Genomic DNA, 19,614 nt, shown 5'->3' with positions numbered 1-19,614 from the left:
ACAAAGATCTCACAGACCTGCTGCAGTGGATCTGTAGAGACAGGCCTGTGAGAGCCATGTAGTCGGTGTAGTTAATTAGTGAGATGAATGTACGGCACGTAAGCACTGCTAGTACTTAAGAGCTGAGCAAAACTCAGGACTTTGAAGTACATACAATAATATAATGAATGAAGAAGTTGTTTAATTCACTTACGGTAGCAAAGCTATCAAGACCACCTTAGTTGAGTTGAGCCAATTCCAAGACCACAGTACTGTAGGTCTTGGAATTGGCTGCGCACGCTCGGTTTCTAGGCTGGAGATGATGCGCCATGGCCACAGTTATGGAAATGTTTGCATGAGTTCAGGATTACAGCAGCTCCTTATAGATAGATAGATAGATAGATATGCTTTATTCCAGACTCAAGGTCCATACAAAAATACAATCAAATACACATAATACAAAAAAGATTAAAAGAAAACACAAAATAAAAATAGTCTAGTGACTCATTTTAAAAGACACCTATACCAGTGCTCCCAAAACTGAGACGTGCAGCGTGTGGCACTGTACGCAATGTTCACCAGCACCACAACAAGTTGATTTTCATCATCATTTAACCGACAGATAAACCTGTACATTACATTTCTCAAGACAGCTTGCAGTGTGTTCACTCCAGCACTCACAAACATCTCACTCGCACTAGTCCACCTGGGCCTTTTTAGCAGTATTCTCAGAGCATCATTATATGCCACTTGCAGTCTCTGAAGGCTGGCTTTTTTATAGTTCAACCACAAATGTGCAGTGTACAAAGGTGAACAATACGCTATATATATAGCTGATAGATGATGTCTGTTATTCCCTCCTCATCACCTTCAATAACTGCTTTCATGCTGCTGGCTCGCTTTCCCATGGAGAAGGCTGTGTAGAGCTTGCCATGAGTAAACACTGGAGAAGGCTGTGTAGAGCTGGCCACGAGTAAACACTGGAGAAGGCTGTGTAGAGCTGGCCATGAGTAAACACTGGAGAAGGCTGTGTAGAGCTGGTTATGAGTAAACACTGGAGAAGGCTGTGTAGAGCTGGTCATGAGTAAACACTGGAGAAGGCTGTGTAGAGCTGGCCATGAGTAAACACTGGAGAAGGCTGTGTAGAGCTGGTCATGAGTAAACACTGGAGAAGGCTGTGTAGAGCTGGTCATGAGTAAACACTAGAGAAGGCTGTGTAGAGCTGGTCATGAGTAAACACTGGAGAAAACTGTGTAGAGCTGGTCATGAGTAAACACTGGAGAAGGCTGTGTAGAGCTGGTCATGAGTAAACACTGGAGAAGGCTGTGTAGAGGTGGCCATGAGTAAACACTGGAGAAGGCTGTGTAGAGCTGGCCATGAGTAAACACTGGAGAAGGCTGTGTAGAGGTGGCCATGAGTAAACACTGGAGAAAACTGTGTAGAGCTGGTCATGAGTAAACACTGGAGAAGGCTGTGTAGAGATGGTCATGAGTAAACACTGGACACTGTGTAGAGCTGCTGGTCATGAGTAAACACTGGAGAAGGCTGTGTAGAGCTGGCCATGAGTAAACACTGGAGAAGGCTGTGTAGAGCTGCTGGTCATGAGTAAACACTGGAGAAGGCTGTGTAGAGCTGGTCATGGCTGAGGTACACTGGCTGAGGTAGGTAGATGCCAACTCAGTCATTCTCTTGCCCTTGACCTTTGTTGATGGTAAATGAAAAAGCCAATCTCATTGGGAACTTCTGTCTGACAAGGGCAAGAGAATTACATCATTTGACACCATTTCTGTCATGGTGAGGAATTCTTAGCAGGAACATCCTTGATCATGGTGAGGAATTCTTAGCAGGAACATCCTTGTCCCTACATCATTCTCACATTCAACCACCTTGTCCATCATCTGCACCACCACTATCCGGGTGCCGTTCTTGAAAGTGCGGTCGGGACCTGCTTGTAGGTTCCTATGCAGCTCAGGGCCATGGTGGCGCAGTGGTAGCGCTGTCACTGCACAGCTAGAAGGTCCTGGGTTTGATTCACGCCTGGAACACTGTGGTGCTGAGGGTCTGTCCCCCCCGTGTCTTCAGTGCCTACTGCCCAGGCGGGCTATCTCATCAAAAGGGCCTTTCTGTGTGGAGTTTGCATGTTCTCCCCGTGCTCCCCTGGGGTTCCTCCATACAACATCAGTATGGACCCCCACTAAAAACATGCAGAAGATTGTCATCTGACCAGTGACAACGTTTGAACATGGTCCCCGCACGCTGTATACAAGCTCTCCAGTTATTATACTGTAGATGTAGTTTATAAACATCAAAGTGAAAATTCTACATAGGATACCATTAACCAATTAACACATAGGATTTTGAATAATCAATGTATCAAAGTTTGAGGACCAGTACATAGTATACACACAGCCTTAAATGTAAGGCGTATTGAGCAGAAAATAAACAAAAGTGGTCCAAGAGGAGAAAGACACATCTCTGGAAATTAGATAGGCCATATTAGTTTTAAGATATATATTTTGCATCCTTTTAGTTTAGGTCTTGCAGATTGTGTTTATGTCAGTTTGTCCAGTAAGTTTGAACATGATCTACAATGTCTAAACCAAACATGAAAGAAACAGAATGCATTGTTCATGTGAGAGAGAAGGAAAGGACCATCCCCACTCAGCTGTGATTTGTCAAAGTAATTTGAGTTTCAATGGAAGCTGGAAACTCCTCTTAATATCCTATCAAGAACAAAATTATAATCATAGGATCAGCTTATGATTTCTAGTATGAAATAATACATGTAAATGTTCAATAGAATAGTAATGGTGAAATTATTGCTTAAATAATGCTTTCAGTCATTTAAACTGAAGGGTTTTATAAATCGCGTTTTCTTAATATCTTATTGATTAATATTCATAGAGATGTATTAACTAAATATTGAGTAGGGAGTAATACAAGCAGTCTATCACTTTAAATAGCTCACAGTTTTCTTTTACTTTTTCTGCTGTTGTAAATGTAGAGAGGTAGAACTTTGTGAAATTGTACAAAACACTTAAAACCCACAAGGCTGTTTCTCAAAACTTTGTTTCTCTGTTGTTTAATGGCAATGTACTTCATTTTGTAAATATGATCTTGCTCTTAAGATAAAATGTGGTGGAAACCACCAGAGATTTGCGCCTTTAATTGCCTCTTTTGTCATATGTCACATAACTGGAACTATAGTTTCTTATAACAAGTGCGATCATCTATATCGACGGAATAGCCAGCCTGGCAACTCGATGGTATTTGCTTGAAATAAGACGTGATTTCTTTTATTATTTTTTTAACCATAACACAGCAACCTCTGGGGAGGCTCTGCTCCACTATCTCTTGATTTACTGAGGAGTCTGTCTTCCGGCTTCCCTAAATTTAGGTCAGGCTGCCAGTGTAACAGGAGCCCTGTACTGTAACACGGGCCCGCTAGGGGTTCTGTTACTTTGCCTTACTGCACCTTTGATCGATCAGGGAATGTATAATTCAGGAGCATCTGGTGGCAAGGTTGTCCGTGTCAGACGTGGTATGCATGACTGATCTCTCCCCCGCTAGTGTTACGAGTCACGGCAGGAGTTAAGAGTTAACGCACGCAGGCCGTCGGCCGTTACAGAGATGCTAGGGCAGAATCGAGAGCGGGCGACGCCAGAATTAGTACAATTGATGCAATTGCGACCACTTGAATCACTTGTGTTCCAATAGCTCAATCTGCCACAGCTAGAGGAAGCTGCTTACCTCTCCTAGAGGAAATGTGCTAGCGTGTTTCACTCTGTGTTCTTCGCATCTTGGGTTGAATCCTATGGATTTAGAGGGCCGCTCCCCAAGTCTTCAAGTTCAAAGAGGCAACTTTTTGTGTGGTTTTGGTTTGGTTCGCCCTGGGGTGGAAGTCTTTAAAATCTTGGTGTCAACCAATCCTTTCTTGTGGCCCACAAAGCGTCCTTTGAAAGTGATCCATCCCACGAGGGGAGGGGAAGTGTCCTCAAAATCAAGTCTAGCTCTCACTTTGAGTTCTCACATAACTGAACTTCCCCTCTTGTCTCAATGGAGATCACTTAATCTCTTTGGTGTGTTTGCAAGAGCGCCCCGTACTTTTATCATCAGTTGATTTAAGGGTTAAACTTACCTCATGTGTAATTTGCAATGTGTATTTTGACTAAACTGATACTTAAACTGCAGATCCGCCCTAAAACAAAATTCACGTATGTTTTTCCTATGATTTTCGACAGATCGGTTGAGAAATAGAGAACAGCGAACATGAACATGAGCCAGATAAAGGTGAAGAAAAGGCCCTAATCTCAGATTTGAGAGAAAAACCTGGAATCCGTGGGTGACTGGGTAGTGTAGAGGCAATCTGGGCACCCTATACATAATTACGGGATTAACAGGAGAAATTACCAATCACAACGGGAGAGGGGGTTAAAAATATGGAGACGGGTGTTGGCAGGTATGATGTCCAATGTGTGGCCCTTCAGTTCCTTTATGTAAGTCAGTATGGCCCTCTGGACTTTTTTTGCCCGCCTCTGTTGTAGAGCATGTTCCACTAAGGCTTACTCCTTTGTGTGGCCGACCCGTGTTCGAATCCGACCCGTGGTCCTTTGCCACATGTCATCCCCTCTCTCTCTCTCCCCACCTCTCCTGTCGCTCTACGGTCCTATCAAAAGTATGCCCCCAGAACATAATAATAATAATAATAAGCACCTTGTGGGGCAGAAAAGCACTTCTTGTCCAGGGCTAATTGGCAATTAAGGGAAGTAGACCTTTCAGTGAGCCATTCTCACTTGGCAGAGATTCAGTAAGCCCCTTAACAAATCACTCTTCCAAAATGTTACATGAGAAACTAATTTCATGTAAATGTAGTGAAAGTATACTTTGATCCATTGTTTATGTTAAAAGGTTTGGAAGTAGAGCGCGGTTCGGCTGATTGCTGACTATTCTCTTTTTGTGTTCCTGCTACACATCTGTGCTAAACAGTACTTTGCTTGCATTATAACTCCAGTATTTATGGAACGTAAGCATAAGTGGTGAAATCTATACATTGTCTAAATCTATTTGATATCTCTCCTTCACTGTCTAATAAAGCGAACGATGCACTTTGTTTTATTGGCAGAGGAGAGGATATTGACATGGCATTTTGGTGGCATTAAGAAGCCATTTTAATATTGCCTTATTGTGTTGTAACAGCATGGAATCATACATCATCTCTGGCATGACGTGCAGCACTAAATGGCTTGATTGAGCTGATCCAGCAGCTTTATGAAGGTTAGCTCAGTGTAAAGCAACACCAACACCAACAACAACATCATCCTGTTCATCGTCATCTCAATGGCATCGAATCTATAAAAGACCCCCTGATTGAAAATCACTGGTTTGTCTCTTAGATTGTTCATGAATGGCATTTTCAGCATCAACATGTGTGTTTCTTTGTCCTTTTGTTATTTAACAGACGCAGGTTCACTTAATTTAGTTAGTTAGTTTATTTTGGTCCATTCAACAAAACATGACAATACACACATACAATGAGTTGTGGCAAGAAGGGCCGAAAAGGTGTAGGCTGAAGCCGCAGCTTATTTTGCCTACCCTAAGTAAATAAAAGAAAATTACAAAAACAAAACAAGTTAACGCAGTTTCAATCATGGTATTTAACTAAACTGCAGACAGAATTTTAGAAAGAAATTTACAAATGACCGTGTTCGTATATAATACATACATATATACGGTACATTAATTTTTACATATATATAGGCCTATATATACATATAATTCAATATACCATATATACACCATATTAGACAAGTCAATGCAGTTGTTACAGGTTAGTAACAAATGCATTGGTCCTTGTTTATTTTATTTGGTTTTGGTTAATCATTATACAATATTGTCTTCGATTTTATTAGTGGTTGGATTAGTTTATCATAATGTTTTATATTTATTGAGTACCTGAGTTTTAAACATCTTGGTGACATCTTGGTGACAGAAGTGCATATTTTTAATTCATTGTCGAGGTTGTTCCATAAGTGTACTCCATTTACAGATGTGCATTTGCCTTTAGTGTTGGTCCTTGCCTTGGATATCTTAAAAATACAAGTTCCCCTGAGTGCATATTGCGAGTCTCTGACTTAATGAGATATTAAGGACTATTAAAGGACCACTTTGCCGATTTTCAACCACCTTTGTATCATTACAAAATGGGTAGTATATACTGTCTGTATGCAAATTAACAATGTTTAACTTCCCTCCATCCTGTCTAGACCGAGAGCTCCCTGTTCATTCACAGAACTTCCTGGTTCAAATGATGTCATCTTGTTGTCATTTGGAGCCGTTTTGCTATGGTGTCACGATTACTGTCACTGCTGTATACTAATGTATTACTATCAATATCACTATCATTATTGCAAAAGGCCTTGAGAATACAACGTGCAGGAGGAGTACTGTAGCTGTCAATCATAAATGTAATAAGATCACACAAATCGTTCTAAAATGAGGAGGTGTATGAAGCGTATTTTCTGGAAATAGGAGCTAATACCAGTGCAACATGCTTTTCAAGTCCCTCTCTGAAGTGTCCAATATCAACATATGGACAACACATGGGGAGTATACGCTACAGCAGATTAATATCAACATGTTTATATGGACACACATGGGGAGTATAGGCTACAGCAGATTAAAAACACATTAGCTCCTATCTGGGCTTTGCCTCCATATCAAAGGCCGCCTTGCCGATAAACACCCCCTTCCCCCCCCTTCCCTTCCCTCTGTCGGCTCGCAATCCTGACCACTTTGATTGCCTTCCTCTGCAACCAGCTTCATCCAGAGTATCGGAGGCATCCTGCCCATGTTCCTGGTGCTAGCCTTCATGTACACCGTCTGCATGACCATCAAAAGCCTGGTGCTGGAGAAAGAAGTGCGGCTCAAGGAGGTGCTGCGCGCCGTGGGCTTTCAAAACGCTGCCCTTTGGCTAGCCAGGTTCACCGAGAACATTGTTCTGCTCGCTGTTCCATGTGCGCTCATAAGTGTCATGGTTAAGGTCAGTATGGCGGAGGTCGGAGGAGGCGCTCGTGCAAAATACCAAAACACAGAGCACAATACGATGTGGATGTTTGCTGTGATTACATGTTTATTTCCATGTATTGGAAGCCAGCGACACTTGAAGGATTTTCAGCCACTATACATCTACACAGTAAAAGAACGCTGTAATTTCCACCAAATACAAATATTGTGAAAAGATGATCGATATTGCCGTCATTCCACATAATTGTGTTCTGCAGAAACCTCCCCAAATCTAGTTCATTTTTGCAATAGTGCTCATGTATTTTTGACCTTTATAACATTGGTCATCATTGGTGTGGCTTAGTCTTGGGATATTGAACCATTTTCTACGTGTCTGAGTTAATTCTGCTAGTCATTTTATGTGGGGGGGGGGGGGAGACATGAAGTGTAGATGTTGCAGGACGATGAAAATAAGCATCAGAGCAAATGATCGGATGTTGGTTGCTCTTCCAGGTCGTGCAGGTCAAAGAAATGGTTGTGCCTTGTGTTTTGGTATTTTTACTCTCATTAATCACACAACTAATTAATAAACAAATAATCCAAAATAACCTTCATAACCTTCTGTGATTCTTCAAATCAGCCTCCTCAATCTAATTAATTGAGCATGCTATGAAAACTGCAATTTTAGTCAAATTAAAATCACTCATGTAGTACTGTATCTCATTTGCCATTTTATTTCTTGTAATTGCATCACCTCTTCTCGTGTGCATAAGGAGGACTTCTGCTGTGCAATCTGAGCAAAAAAAAAAATATTTTGCATATTTAGATAGAAAGGAAAATGAATCATCAGTGGCCACAGTATTTATAACCTGGCACACTGTGCACTATGTTAACATTAATTCAAAATGTAATAGCTTACAGGCGGCAAGTTTTGATATGTACTACAATTGAATGTTAGAGGACTTATTCAGGATAATGTATAATGATGTTGAAATGGGGATCTGACTACCCAGGGCCCCATCCTGAGGGATGGCCCCTAAAGGGTCTGGACTAAAATACCTTCTGTGGCCCTTAAGTGTACGCTTATTAATAATTTATCGTTTTATTTCACACCACACTGATTTTGACACAGGGTTTGGTTGAAATAAATCTAGAACAATGCGAACAAATAGAACCAGAAGAAGCACTTGTCCTCGCTGCACAGATTTTGCACAGGGATTTGTTGGTTATGGCAGCTGATCAGTGCTGCTATGCCATACTTAAATTTAATTTATGGATGCATCCAATAGTTGATCAGTAACTTAATGTGCGGAGGCGTATTTCCATTGTGGATGGGTAGAAATGGATGTTTGTCATAAACGGAATAATGGTGGTATGCGGAAGAGAGGACAGGTAGGGTGATGGCAGAATCACCTCCTGTGCACCACTCCTATAGCTACATCCCTGATTTACAGCATAGTTCCTTGCAGCATAGTTTGAAGTCATAAATCCTGATATAAAAGTAGATTTTATTAGAAAATTATAGCCTCTAGATAGCTATTGCACAAAAATGAGGATTTACTTTTTTATTCAGGAAATGGCCTTAGTTGCTGGGGGGGGGGGGGGGTCTATCTGCAAACCATTTGATACATTTTTGCAGTTAAATAGCGTCACTGTATTCATATACTGTACTGTAATATTTCACTATAGTCATCAAATACATGTATACAGCTTCTATGGTTAAGATGTGTATAGGATACTGTGAAAACAGTATAGCCTAGACAACATAAACCAAACTCATCTAGTCTAATAATGGGTCCAACATCATCAATCACCTGAATAACCTTGGGACAAAGTGCACACAAGAGTTGTTATTGTCATATTCCGAAAACTGCTGCGACAAAAGAAAATGAAACAAATATTAGTCATTTTTCCCCCATTGAGAAAACCCATATTGAGAAATGTATTTCAGGTCGTAAATGTGGATTTTCTGCTGTCCATATATCAATTGCTGCTGTGTGTCATTGATCCTGTGGTTTGCTTATCTGGTGGATTGATTTCCTGTCTAACGGTTAATTCATGAAAGATAAATGACAAAACAGTTATCACAAAAGGAAGACAAACAATGCGGCAATGTTATTATTACAATCTTACAGGTAGAGCACACCCTTTGTTAATGAAATAAAACGGGGTGGTGATTTTAGATCGCCCTAATCCATTTTTGCAGTTTAATTGGAGAATGCTGCTGGTAAATAAAAAGTTGATATTTGAAACAGCGGGTGAAATGTAATTTCCCATCAGCCTAATGTGTTTGCAAGCCATCAACAATTTGTAAACATTAATAACAATAAATTGAGTTAGTTGGTTGCCTTGGAGGAACAACGGTAAGCATGTTGTGTGCACCGTATTCAAATCGGAGGCCCACTCTAAATGATAATTTCACAGCCATTTTCAGCACATTAATAATAATAGCAAATCAGATGGTAATTATCGGAAGGCTGTATCTGGATTAGGTGTGACAACAACTAGTTTCATCTGTCATCTGCACCTGAGTCCCCCGTCGTTTTACACTTGTCCCCCCCCCCCCCCCATTATGCGGCATGTAAAGCGTTTATTATTTGCCATCCGGAGTGATGTATCAGTGTGTAGCACTGATGCCACAACGGTAGCTCAAGCCTGCAACTGAATCAAGGCGTTCACTTGACAAGATTTGTTTTATGAAAAGGAACAGTGATGATCAGCGATGATCAAGGCATGTTTCCTCTCCCAAACAGTGTTGTCCTTGTTTTGACGAAGTGATCCCACCTTCCAAACTTTTGTCGCACATTTTACACTCGATATTACAATTTGATTGATTTGATGCGGGCGACAACACGGCTCCCGAGGCTGAATGCAAACGACGACATCAGAGGCTGCCATCACACTCGCAAGACAGAAATGGACATCTCATCAATCACCCATGCACACGGGAATAGAAGCATAAATAAGAGGAGTGGGAAACACTTGCATATTATCAAACTTTCATTTGGGAGAATTGCCAAGATTTTGAAACGTCTTTATTTTCTTCTTCTTTTTCTTTTTCCAAGATGTTTTCTAGACTAAATCAAACAATTTGCCACTCCCTCCTCCTGGTCTGGCCCCTCCCTCCCTCCCTCAGGTTCCTCCGCGGCTTGGCGCGCTCTCTCCCCTTATACATGACTCTAGCCTGGATCTACTCGGTGGCCATGATCGTTAAGGGCATTGTCCAGGAGAAAGAGGCGCGTCTTAAAGAGACAGTGAGGATCATGGGCCTGAGAAGCTCCATCTATTGGCTGAGCTGGGCAGTGTCCAGTGTGCTGCCGCTAGCCATCAGTGCCATGCTCCTTACCCTTATACTCAAGGTGATTCCAAACTGATTTAACGATGATCCAAGGCGGACCCAACTCTTATTTTGGAGGGTATTGACTACCAAGTCTTATGAATTGATGTCAAATGTTCGACTTGATCCCAACACAGTTATGCTTGACAGTTCATTGTACACTCTACAGTAAGTAGAGTAGTCAGTTTTTATTATAAACTTTTTATTCATTATTTCACTTTAATTGACCGATCCTAAGTCCCACCCCCACCCCCTCCGTAGTTACTGTTGCTAGGTAGGTCAAACTTTTAGCCTACAGCTGACAGTCAAACAAGTGTCAAACAAACATTAATATCTCAAAAACTATACATTGTATCACATATGTTTTGACATTGTGAGTGAGAGCAGAAGTAGCCGAAGGGTTTGATGTATTATGTATGTAAGTATTGTTAAAGTTGTGTGAACTGTCCCAGTTTTAATATGTGTGAATTTAGTAAAAAAAAAAAAAAAAAAGTCTGCCTGATCAGCTAGAGTGAATTGTGACATCACTCTAGGCTGGCTCCATACTGCCAGAGTGATTTAAAGAGAGAGTGGCGCCAACGGAGGTCCAAAATGCTTGATAGTCACGTGACTCACGCAGCTATGAGTCTGTGCGGTCGAAGTATGTTTGAACGTATAAAATAAAGCTGATACTATTCAATTTGATTCTTTAAACATCTTAGCCTTTCAAAGTACATCACAAACGGTCCATTCTGCTGCAACTCTACAGCGCTATTTAAACCAGAACCTTACTTTTGGGAACTATTGCGAGGTAAAAAGCTGGTCCATTGGAGTGAACGGAGATGACACAACTCTTATTTCTCTATGGCTCTAGTCTGCATACTGCTACAAGTTTGCTCAACTGTTATTGGAGCACAGAGCAAAAATGGGCGGGACTTAGGAGAGGTCAATTGCATCCATTTCAAGAGCACTATTATCCTGATAGCCCTCCAAAATTTGAGAAGCGTTCTCCTTCAGAATGGCAGAGTAAAAAGAGTGCTATACTGTATCAAAGGATTTCGAAATAATTTCACATGAAAGAACACCAGTTAACTGGAGAATAACAAAAATTGAGATTTTAACCCTATTTACTCTGCCCATTGTATTTTGAATTAAAATCAACTATATAACAATCAAATTCTTCATGTTGTGCAGATCTCTTCCTCTTTGATAATTAATATTATAAACCAATCTCTGCAACGAGTAGTAATTGCTCTGCTTTTGTCTATTCGACATTTCATCCCACTTCAAGGAATAGTTTTTTTGGAGATCTGCTGATATTAAATCCTGCTGTTTATTTCAAAAGTTCACATTTCATTTGTGTGTCACCTCGTCCGTGTGTCCCTCCCTCCCTCCCTCCCCTGATGCAGTATGGCAAAGTGCTGCAGTACAGCGACCCCTCGGTGATCTTCGTCTACTTGCTGGTGTTCTGCATGGCCACCATCACGCAGTGCTTCTTCGTCAGCGTCTTCTTTTCCAAGGCCAACTTAGCAGCGGCGTGCGGCGGCCTCATCTACTTTGTCCTCTACCTTCCGCACATCCTCTGCTATGCCTGGAGGGACGTCATGGGTTTCCAGGCCAAGGTTGCCGTGGTAAGTCCTCCTTTTGCTCTGACATGGTTTTGAATATCCTCCAATGGCTATTGGTTTGATAGTTATCACATGACTGTGAGGGCCTGATTGTTATATTGTTGCTACTTTGACCTTGCTTTGGGATTGGCCTTGCATTCATTTCCATCTCTTTAAGACCTTTTATCTACGAGTATAAACCCCAAAAATATGTTGAGGACGTCTGCGCCCCGGCTTACACCATAAAAATGTTCTTTCCAGCTTTAACTAACTGCTCTTTTTTAAACCCAAACAGATGCAAGCTGTGATTTCATGGGCGTTGTTCTTTATAATAATAACACCACTATATTATATTACGGTATTTCCTGATACTCATACAGTATTGACCAACAGGCCCAAGCGACCCAACAGACAAGGGATCCTGTGCAGAGTCATTGGGAAATGTTCCCAGCAGTATATCTAGTATTGGTTAGTTTAATTGTTATCCAGATCTTCCACTTTGAATTGTGTGTACTGTATCTAAGATTTGTTTAGGGGTACAGACCCACTGACGTTCAAATCACCACTTCATTGTAGGAATCCTAAAGGAACAGCTCACCCTAAAATCCAAAATACATATTTTCCCTCTCACCTGTAGTGCTATTTATCCATCTATATCATTTTGGGATAGTTGCCCGAGTTTTGGAGATATTGGCCGCAGAGATGTCTGCCTTGAATACAATGGAACTGGATGGCACTCGGCTTGTGGTGCTCGAAGCACCAAAAAAATACATTTGAAAAACAGCATTGCCTCTTTCCAGAAATCATGACCCGGTTACTCAAGATAATGCACAGAATTTGTTGCGAGCAATTTCATGTAGGAACTATTTTCTTTTGTAGTCTCATGTAGGAACTAGCTAGCAGCTATCGGGTGCTGTAGTTCGGTCAAAAGAAAAATAGTTCCTCCATGAAACTGCTCATAACAAGGTCTGTGGATTATCTTGAGTAACGGGTTCATGATTTCTGGAAAGAGACATTGCTGTTGAGTTTATCAAATGTATTTCTTTGGCACTTTGAGCACCACAAGCCGAGTGCCATCCAGTTCCATTGTATTGGAGAGAAGGCAGAAACTCTGCGGCCGATATCTCCAAAACTCAGGCAACTAACACAAAATGATATAGATGGATAAATAGCACTACAGGGGAGAGGGAATATATGTATTTTGGATTTTAGGGTGAGCTGTCCCTTTAAAAGTGTATTATAATTATTCATATTATCAGTGTGCACTCTATTGATCTGTAATTTATTTGTCCTGACTACTCTTGGCACTAACTTACTGTATGAAACATTTATGCAGAAGAAGAGACTATAGAGACACCCTGAGGAAGTTAGACATGTTATCCTATCCTTTTAGGAAGGTGGGGGGGACTAAATAGTACACCATTGCTCAACTTTCAGCGTAGCCTTTCTGTGTGACCTTTATGGTGCTGCTGGTATCATTTGTCCTCCAGCTGTCCTTTCGGCAGACAAAGACGCACAAAATCTTTAATCTCCGTTGCCATGAGTGTAGGCGCATCTTCCCACACTTTCAAGCAGGTCAATGTTTTCTTGTTTATCAAATTGAAATATACGCTAGCAGTCAATAATAGCTTGCATTGACATCTGAAACTGCCTCACTTGTGTTATCATCTTTCATGTTCAGACGCCATCTCTGTAAACCTGCCTTTTGCAGTCGAGTAATGGCAACCCAGCAGCTCAAATTGGTCGTCTTTGTGCCTTATTACAGTCAGAGATTTATAATGATCTCATTTTCTCTGTCGAAAACATGTCCGTTCTTTTCATTCGCCTTTCTCAGACTGTGAAGAGCGACGAGAGTGTGGGCCATTTTAGCTTTATTGAGAATCACACAGCCTTATTTAATAGCATAATATGAATAACACTGTTCCTGCACCGTTGCTAGGTTGGGATGTTTTCTCCCCTGCTCCAGCTACAGTAGATGGATAGGATAGTCCTCTAATTAGCATGAGCAATGCTCCTCTGACCAAACCACTATCCACTTCATGCCTGCACTTCATCACAGATGCGCATGCAGAGGTTTGGTTTCTCCCTCTCTCACTGTGCGCTGCCAAGGCACATTAATTCCCTGACATTGTCTTTGATAACAAAGTCTTTATACCCAGCCCGAATTTTAAAAAGATCATCTGCATTTATATTAAAAGTATTTGATCGCAGGTGTGTGCCAACGGCGAGCTACAGGCGGTGTTTTGCATCCGACACCTTAAGATTGAGCACATCCACAATCAAAACACTTATCTTCGTCCGGTACCTCTCTCTCTCTCTCTCTCTCTCTCTCTCTCTCTCTCTCTCTCTCTCTCTCTCTCTCTCTCGCTCTCTCTCTCTCTCTCTCCCCCTCTCTCTCTCTCTCCCTCTCTCTCTCTCTGGATTTATTTACCTGCCCGTTTCTCCTGAGGTAGAAACCAGATAGATGCAGAGTCGTCCTCTTATAACCTCCGTTGTGTCTGCAGCCTGCTGATGCTGATGCTGATGCTGATGCTGGCTGAATCTGCTGTGTTGACATGTTTTCAATAACGGGGCTCTTGTTTTGTCTGCCTTCCAACTCCTGCCCTTTCCTCAAAGCCAAAGGAGTAGCTCCTGTCGTTTTGTCAGCCGTTCATACAGATCGGGTCAAGGAGGGCTGCTCACTGGCCTCGCTGTCACCCCTGATCTAGCGATTGACCGTTGATTTGTTTGGACAGCCCGGAGATGGGCAGTGGAGGACAGCTGCAGAGGAGGTTGCCGCCGGCGGCAGTGTTGGCGGTCAGGCTAGGAGGTTCGGTGTGTCACTGCGATGCTCTTGGTTGCAGCAGCAGCAGCAGCAGATAGACAGCGTCCACGGTGGTCCGTCTCTAAAGCCTCAGTAAATGTTTGCAGCATCTGCCTCGGTTAAAATGCTGCGAGCAAATGAGCCGTGATGAAACAGCTGGCAGCCAACACGGCAGCGCTGAGTGATAGGCCGTGGCGGATGATGATCGTGGCATGGGCGAAGCGTAATTTGCAATTTCCTGCTGTACGAAAGATCCGTGCAATCTTTAGTTTTGTACCACATGAGTTTCCTTTTTTGCATTTCTGTCCTCGGCGTAATTGGAGAGACTTTATAAATGCTCACAGTTGCAAGTGCTGAAATGACACCCTCCAATGCCTGCACACGTGGCCACCGCTCCTCTTTGCGCCATAATAGTTCATTTATCACCTATGCGTGTAAGCTCGCGAGGTCTCTCATGATTAGATCAACAGCTCGCCGTACTAATCAGAGGTGATTGCGTAACAGTTACTGTGTCAGTTAACAGTTACTGTGTAACCATTTACTGTGTCAGAATTCTAATGAATGACTCTTTGAGGTCATACTCAAGATGGATGTTTCATAGATTTTTTTTCCCCTAAGACACTCGCACATCTTTCATTCCCAGAGCTTGTTGTCATGTGTGGCCTTTGGCTACGGCTGTGAGATCTTCGCCAAGTACGAGGAGCAAGGCGTCGGCATCCAGTGGTACAACATCAACACGAGTCCAGAGGAGGGAGATCGCTACACCTTCATCATCTCCATCGTTATGATGCTTTTTGACGGCATTTTTTACTGGCTGCTCACCTGGTACATTGAGAATGTCTTCCCAGGTATCAATCTTTGAGCAGAGCTTTGGTTTTATGTTCGATGTTAGATGTGTCCCAGCAGTGCACACTGTTACTGTATCTACCAACTCTTTTTTTATGTTGTACAAAGATATTTACTGAGTAATTTTGATGCCATGACATGAAAAAAGAGGCGAACATCGATATTGTGAAATTTTCCTCTTCTTGCAAAAGAACTCAATCTAGCCTTAGTAGCAAATGTCGCTATCCCAACAGGCATTGTCTTAATATTTCTCTTATCCACTCTATATAAAAAAAAAGACTGAGCATTTGTGCCAGGCTTTCTAGAGGAAACATGCACTCTAAAGTATCATATTCCCTCAAGCCAAACTGTTATTAAAATGTGAATAATGTTCTCCATGCTTGATCACAGGCCAATATGGAATCCCTAAGCCATGGTACTTCCCTTTTACTGCATCTTATTGGTGTGGGACAGCAGCCTCAGTGACTGACGTTGACCCCGGTTTGCTCAAGGACCCCAGTGGACACAACGGTAAAATAGCATGTCATTTTAATTTCTCACCTGCGCGTACATACATTACATTACACACCGGTTATTGGGTATTTGTCTAATTCTCAACAGCTCACCCATACAATAGAGGCAACGTAGGCCGAATAAGATGTATAAGTTAATTGGGATGGGTTGCAAAGAAGCATTAGCACCTTGTTAGCACCTTGCACTTTCAGAAAAACAAGATGGTGCTTTATATATGTATATGTATATATACTGTATATATATGTATATGTGTGTATGTGCATATACTGTATGTGTGTGTGTGTGTGTGTGTGTGTGTGTGTGTGTGTGTGTGTGTATATATATACAGTATATATATATATATATATATATATATATATATATATATATATATATATATATATATATATATGTATATTGTGATGAGTGTTCAGCAGTCTTGTTTTCTCTTCTTTTTTACCTCCTCTTAATTTCACTTGTTACCAATAAATTGTGGTCACAGCCTCTTACTTCAATATTATGGTAAATGTAGTATACATATACACAGTATGTAACGTATAGGCCTACATCCCCCGTGAAATGTATACATTTCCTGTTTTTCTACATCTACCGCAACATATATACATTGTAATCGTAGACTACCTGGAGAAGCCACCACCTGATATGAAGGCAGGTGTCTCAATCCGCAACCTTGTGAAAATCTACAAGACCGGAAAGAAGCTGGCTGTGGATGGACTGAGCGTGGACTTCTACGAGAACCAGATCACATCCTTTCTCGGCCACAACGGCGCTGGAAAAACAACCACTATGTAAGTCGCAGTGTCGAGGTCGACATGTGAGCTAATGACGCCATTTCTTCCATGCTTTAGCACTCGGCTCAAAGTTCATGTCATTTTACAGGGTGCCACTAATCTGACTTGTGCTGTATTGTAGTCGAATTAGTTCGGCGGTCACTGCTTTCGATGACTGATGTGTTTTGAAGGGACATTTACTGCGCAGAGTAAACTGTTGTGTGGATCGTGGGAGTTATCTGATTGCCGTTAAAAAAAATAGCGGAAAGGTTGGAAGGGTTTAGGATGACAGGAAATAAATGAAACCCACTGGTCCAGAAAGAATGAGCAAGAAAGCAAGTGATGCGAGACTAAGGGCTGGAGAGAAGACATCCCCACTGAGCAACCGTAACAAAACAGAGCAGAACAGAGTAACAGAAAGGACAGAGGAAGGACTTTGTCACAAACTGAATCTCAATTTGGATGTCCAGAACATTTCTTTTAACAGGTGCTTTAAATAACATCAAATTAGTCTTGGGCTCTAAATGCTATGATACAGGACATCTGTGTTTTGGTAAACGTTATATGTACGTGTATCTGTCCCTACACAAATAAATCAATGAAATGAACAACATTTCAATAACATTGTGTGTGTGTGTGTGTGTGTGTGTGTGTGTGTGTGTGTGTGTGTGTGTGTGTGTGCATGTGTGCGTGAGCGCACACACACACGAAAATAAATAATTAACGAAAATTCGACACAATTTCCAATACTTACTTTCTCACTTGACTCATCTCTAATGCAGTTTAACTATGTGCAAAAGCAATGTTAAAAGAGTGAGTAAAGTATCTACTGTAGTTGAACCTGTATATCATTTGTCTTAAATACCTGTAGTTCTTGGACCTCAGTCTACAGACAGTATTGGAAAATGGCGAGCTGCACTAGGCCTCTTTCCCAATGAGTCCAAATGGGGTTTGTCAAAATATCTCCCAAAAAAGCCAGTGAAAACGATATGGAGACCAACCGACATTTACGATATATCTACTGTAGTCCACTTCCACTCAGTGGATTCGATTGTCTTCTACCAAACTCTACACCGGCTTCATGTGCAATTGTTGCAATCGGAACTGACAGGGTGTGCAAAAGTCAATCGCACGGCCAGTCTCAGCCCACAGCAGTCTGTGCTGCGGCAGAGAAGAAGAGTTGAGTGATTTCCTCGTGAAAGTGTGTGTAATGGAGAAACTGAGTCATGTTTGCTATGATACCCCCTCTGGAGCCTACCAACAGCTTTTTTGGAGATATTTGGACAAACCTCATTTGGGCTCGTTGCTAGCAGCAAGGGCCCTAGCAACAGAGCTCGCTGTTTCAATCAACAGTCAATTAACAGTCATTTGACTGTTTGTTCAATATTCTGTATTCTCTGTGGGTCCAAGTACTGTAGGCGTGTACTGTGTACAGTAAGAGACAAATTATATTTAATAATGTTATTACAAAATTTCTTCAAATGGCCAGAAACTGATAATGCCAAATATCCTTAGCTTCCACACTGCAATTTGATACAGTGGTATAGTGCTTGTTCCAGTTTTGAATATTCTTAATTGCAAACCTTATGAAAATCAGATTAGACCATTTTGATAAAATATAACATCATGTCTATTAACAAACACTTTTAAGCAGAAGAGGAAAACAAATTGATCATTATGTTCAACCAGCTGCTTCTAAGTTGCAAGTATCCTTGGCAGCGTTACAATCCAAGTGATTGTAGTATCGCGGGGTATAAATAAACCAGCCAAAACTAATCAAATCCACACTGTTCTGAAGTTTGTTGAGTTTCCTGTATCCCCTCATATTTCTCCTCAGGTCGATTCTGACGGGACTCTTCCCACCTACATCAGGAACTGCCCTCATAAATGGATATGACATCCACTCTGATATGGACCACATCCGGAAGTACTTGGGAATGTGCCCACAGCACAACGTCCTATTCAATGAGTGAGTGTATCCAGTGGTTCCCAACCTTGGGGTCGTGACCCCACTTGGGGTCCCCTGGAATTCAAATGGGGTCACCTTAAATTTATTTATTTTAGTATTTTAGATTTGTTTTTTCACTTTTTCTTTTCTTTTTTTTATTATTATTAGGCTATAGGCTACATAAAGACAATTTACTAACTACCAAAGAGGATTAGGGCCACATGTGGAAAAGTTCTGAGTTCTGAGGTTAAGTTAGGATTCTGAGAATAAAGTCAGAATTCTGAAAATAAAGATAGAATTCAGTTTAATGTCAGAATTCTGAGGAAAAGTCAGAAGACTTTTCAGATTAAAGTCAGAATTCTCAGATTAAAGTTAGAATTCGGAGGAAAAAAGTCAGCATAATGTTACATGTGACATCATTGATGATGTCGCTGATTATATTATGTTGTACCGAAATTTGAATATCTGGGGTACCTAGATTTTTATGATGTCAAAGTGGGGTCACAAGCCAAAAAAGGTTGGGAAATTCTGATTTAGACGTTAATATACCCCAGCCATCCATCGATACACGATATTTACCTCTACCTTTGGAGCAACACATACTGTACAACACTCAACAGTACCAAAGCACCAATAACCTACACTATGAGGGTCAGCAGCAGTTCAACACCCGCCCCCCCTCCCGAAAATTAGCAATTAATTTTATCGTCACAATATTATATTTGCCAAACCGCAATATTCGATATTATCAAAAATCAGTGCACGCCTATGGTGATACATAATCTGCCATGAAGAAACTAGATGTAGATCCCTGAAATGAAGCTTGATGT

The 19,614-nt window shown here is 41.4% G+C and overlaps 1 protein-coding gene across 1 annotated transcript in view; it reads left to right on the top strand.

The window, feature by feature from the left end:
• The window catches only part of LOC310779574 (phospholipid-transporting ATPase ABCA1), a gene marked incomplete at both ends in the record, with an annotated part of 271,956 nt that overhangs the window by 42,318 nt on the left and 210,024 nt on the right, over positions 1–19,614 (top strand). Inside the window, 6 exons of the mRNA XM_083640100.1 lie at positions 6,796–7,018; positions 11,707–11,928; positions 15,351–15,555; positions 15,944–16,063; positions 16,683–16,854; positions 18,674–18,805. Of these exons, the coding sequence (XP_083496226.1) occupies positions 6,796–7,018; positions 11,707–11,928; positions 15,351–15,555; positions 15,944–16,063; positions 16,683–16,854; positions 18,674–18,805 (1,074 nt within the window). The remainder of the gene's footprint in view (positions 1–6,795; positions 7,019–11,706; positions 11,929–15,350; positions 15,556–15,943; positions 16,064–16,682; positions 16,855–18,673; positions 18,806–19,614) is intronic.

The sequence above is a fragment of the Poromitra crassiceps genome (assembly GCF_964638095.1).
Source record: "Poromitra crassiceps genome assembly, chromosome: 7".
Taxonomy (NCBI): Eukaryota; Metazoa; Chordata; class Actinopteri; order Beryciformes; family Melamphaidae; genus Poromitra; species Poromitra crassiceps.
This window is presented reverse-complemented; position numbering and strand designations above follow the sequence as displayed.